The sequence below is a fragment of the Mauremys mutica genome, chromosome 1, assembly GCF_020497125.1.
Source record: "Mauremys mutica isolate MM-2020 ecotype Southern chromosome 1, ASM2049712v1, whole genome shotgun sequence".
Taxonomy (NCBI): Eukaryota; Metazoa; Chordata; order Testudines; family Geoemydidae; genus Mauremys; species Mauremys mutica.
Genome location: NC_059072.1, coordinates 149,342,312 through 149,345,891, shown reverse-complemented (window position 1 = coordinate 149,345,891; position 3,580 = coordinate 149,342,312). Strand labels below are relative to the sequence as shown.

General features: G+C 49.6%; 1 gene segment (V, D, J or C); it reads right to left on the bottom strand.

Annotated features, from left to right (window-relative positions):
* Positions 1 to 2,343: 2,343 nt before the first annotated feature.
* Positions 2,344 to 3,209, bottom strand: LOC123349882. The segment is given in 2 exon segments: positions 2,344 to 2,657; positions 3,142 to 3,209. Coding segments are annotated over 2 exon segments (360 nt in total).
* Positions 3,210 to 3,580: the final 371 nt, after the last annotated feature.

The following is a 3,580-nucleotide window of genomic DNA, read 5'->3' as shown; positions in this document are numbered from 1 at the left end:
TCCCAGGGGAGTGCTCCTATCCCATTTCCTTTTACCTGGAGGTATAGGCCTCAATCCCCCTAGTTCCCATAGGTGGAATTCAGAGTGAAAATAGACTATAACTCCTCCTGCGCTCTTCCCTCTTCCTGCATCGGTTGTGGGCAGAGATTCAGGGGTAAGCTCCAATCTGGGAATGCAGTAGCAGGGGGATGAGGTTTTTGCTGGGGGAGAAGGTGACTCTGTGGCTAAACTGCTGGCACAGAAACACACAGCCGCGTCCTCTGGCTCCATGGGTGAGATGTCCAAGTGAAGGAGTTCAGTCTGCGGTCTTTCAGCTTGGAATCGATCAATGACATTGCCTTTGTCTCTTAGTTCTTTGTCATAGAAAAAAATAAGCAGCTGCAGGCCCTGTTCTAGAGTCTGTCTGTACCAGAACATATAATTGTGCCCAGAGGTTAGTTCATATGTGAGCTGGGATCAGTGTCCCTTCTACAGGATCAGATTCTGGGTTTGATTGATCCAAACACCTGAGCATCCTGTGAGAAAAAGAGATAAAACACATGCTACAGAGACAGTGAAACACATGGCTCTGTGAGAAGCGTACAGAGCCATGTACTGTAAACACGGGGATGGGGATTCACAACTCAGCCAATGATTTACGTACTACCATGAGACAAGTGGCCATGTACCAAAGTATGTGCATCCCCATCTCTGCCTCACTGAGCAAGGACACTCCCTTGCACTGGGTTTTACACAGCTCTACTCTGTAGGGCTGATTCCTCCCCTACGCCTGGAGACAATAGACAGGATCCATTTGTGGTTTGTCTCCAGGCTCCTACACTCACAGATGCAGCGGCTGTGCCAGAGGGGCCTGCACACCTGCCCCTGGGAGCAGTGATCTCATTTCCCTGCAAAGAGACAGATCCCCTGCAAGTCAGTGGGTCTATGTGACATAAATACATGGGTGACTTCACAGTGACAGGCCTAAATGATCATCTGAGCAGGGAGCAGAAGGACTGAACTGGGCACATGGCTCTGGTTCCCGTGCTTCAGGGGCTTCTTAAACAAAGTCCACACCCCAAGCCCTAGGGTAATTTAAAACATTCCCCTCTTGGGGACCAATTTATTCAGTCCTTTGGGTACACACTGGCCCTGCAGGCCCCAACCCCCATTCAATGTCTCTGTGCTTGGTAGGGAGTCCCCAGCCAAACTCCCCAGAGCTGGGAGATCACCATATTAATCACCACTCCCAGCCTGGCTGGACCTCAGACTTCTCCAAACTGCCCAGGTTTCAGGGTCCTCCTCCGGCCATAGCAGGCTACTCCCAGCCCTCCTAGCTGGGGCAACTGCCCTGATCTCACGGTCTTCCCTGCAGGAGCCTTTCTCAGTCTCTGCCACAGCATCCTGAGCACCCCCCATGCCCTGCAGTGTCCTGCTGCTCTTTACAAGGAAATCACCTGTTCTCCCAGGTGTGGATCATTCAGTAGCCAGTGATGGCTAGCTCCAGGCTCTCCAACCCTTATGAGTCAAGAGACCCAGTTACATTGTTCTTGGTGTTATTTATTTCCTGGAATCTACGCAAGTTGCTCCACTGGTGTTTCCCTGTGGAGGAGCTACCAGTGGATGCTCTGCAGGGCAGGTACATATTGGGGCAAAGATCCTTGAGGGCAGAGAGGTTGAGAATGGTTTACAGAACCTTTCACATCTAGCTCACCAGTTCCTACCTGTACCCACATAAATCATGACTCAAGTCATTACAGTCTGTCAGACTGTGTGAAACCATCTGATGGCTCTCAGCCCAATTCCAGTTGGTACAGGTGTTCATAAAGCAGAGTCCCATAGACTGAATTTACTCCTAATGTCACTGCTAATGAACACTTAGCAGATTTCATCTCCAAGCACTTTCCAAAGGTAGATGAGCATCATTTGTTCTGTTTTATAAGGGGAATCGGAGGCACAGGGAGGGTAAGTGACCTGCCCAAGGTCATAGGGCAAGTCAGTGGTAGATGTGGGAGCAGCGCCCAGGTGTCTGGAGTCCCTGTCCATTGGACTACACTGACTCCCTGGCAAATGACACTCTCCCTTGTAGCTGTGATGCCCCCAGGGCAGCGACTAAGCAGCACGGTCATGTGGGGGTATGTGAGGGGGGAAAGGAAGCTTGCACTGCTCTGCAACTGCCTCTGGCTAACAAAAGGGTTTGGCTTCCAGGGCTGGTGACTAGCTACCCTTCACCATTGTTAAGTGCTAAGTGACATCTCTGTCCCCTGTCACACCATTTCTCCGTGTGGCTGGGCCTGAGGTGTGTGTGTTGCAAGGGATGAGCAGCACTGGTGGGTTATTGCACAGCTGTGAGAAATGAAGCTTTCACTGTGCTTTGCTAGCTGCACAGAAATACACTGCAGTGTCTTCAGCCATCCCCAGTTTGATTGTCAGTGAGGTGTTCAGCTTTCCTGGCCGTGCCACACTGTATCTATTTTGGAACTTTTTTTCCATTTCTTCTGAATTCCCATATATAGAGGTGGCTACTAACTGCAGCTGCCTTTCTGCAGCCTTCTGCTGATACCACAGGACAGTCATGTAAGATTCGTCATCATGTTCACATGGGATTCTTGCCTTGCTGCCATTCTGGATGGCTATAAACTTCTCCTTCTGCGTCACCGTCACCCCACTGCAAAGACCTGCAAAGGAGAGTGGAGGAGACAGGGTGAATGAGGGCCATGGAGGATGGAACACACTTCACCTGGTCTATGTGCATTTCAGGCTCCAATTCCAAAACTCCTGCCTTTTTTTTCAATCCTAACACAGACTGGTCTGATCACATCACTGACCTGGTATTCTGCTTCCTCTTCACTTCCATCAATGGCCTGACCTCAGTCTCTTCACACAACCTTATCACAGTCGGTACATAAGCCCACTCCGTGCAGTTCCTGCCTTCTGGAAGCAGCTCCTCTGTATCCTTCCCTGCTTTCACCACTCATCTAGCAAAGGTTTCTTCCCTTTGTCCCTTCACACGTTCTTGTCAGTATGGTCCACAGTACTGGAGCCTTCTCCTGTGAAGCTTCCAACATCTGCAGCAAATGCCCTCCTCCCCACATTCTGCTTTTCATCTCAGATGCTAAAGTAAAGCTTTAAAGTAAACATTTATCAGAGACAGTTTCTTACCTGACAGCAGCTGGAAGCCAAGGAAGACACCCAATGCCCTCCACATAGCATCTGCAGCAAAGAGAAGCCAGAGTGATCATTTCCATTGAATAAAGTTCTGTGTGCCTTTAGCAGGCGGAGCTCTGTAAAACCACAAAAGGGGGAAGAACTGATGATCATGAGACTGTGCAAATATGGGAGGTAGTAAAGCTGAGTCCAGATGTGGATCTGAAGTGTGCAACTGCCTTTCTTTCCATTATGGATAAAACTCCAAGCCCACATCTGCACACCTCGGAATTGTGGTGATTAGACATTCTGATGCAAAATGTGTGGCTTGGGCCGCTCTCCTTCTATACGAAGCCTACTGCTGCTTCAGTGAAAATATTTTTACATTAGAGTTGTGTGGTCCTGACAGTGTGCATTCTGGGATATGTCTGTTTCCTGCTCAGTGAGTGTCCTG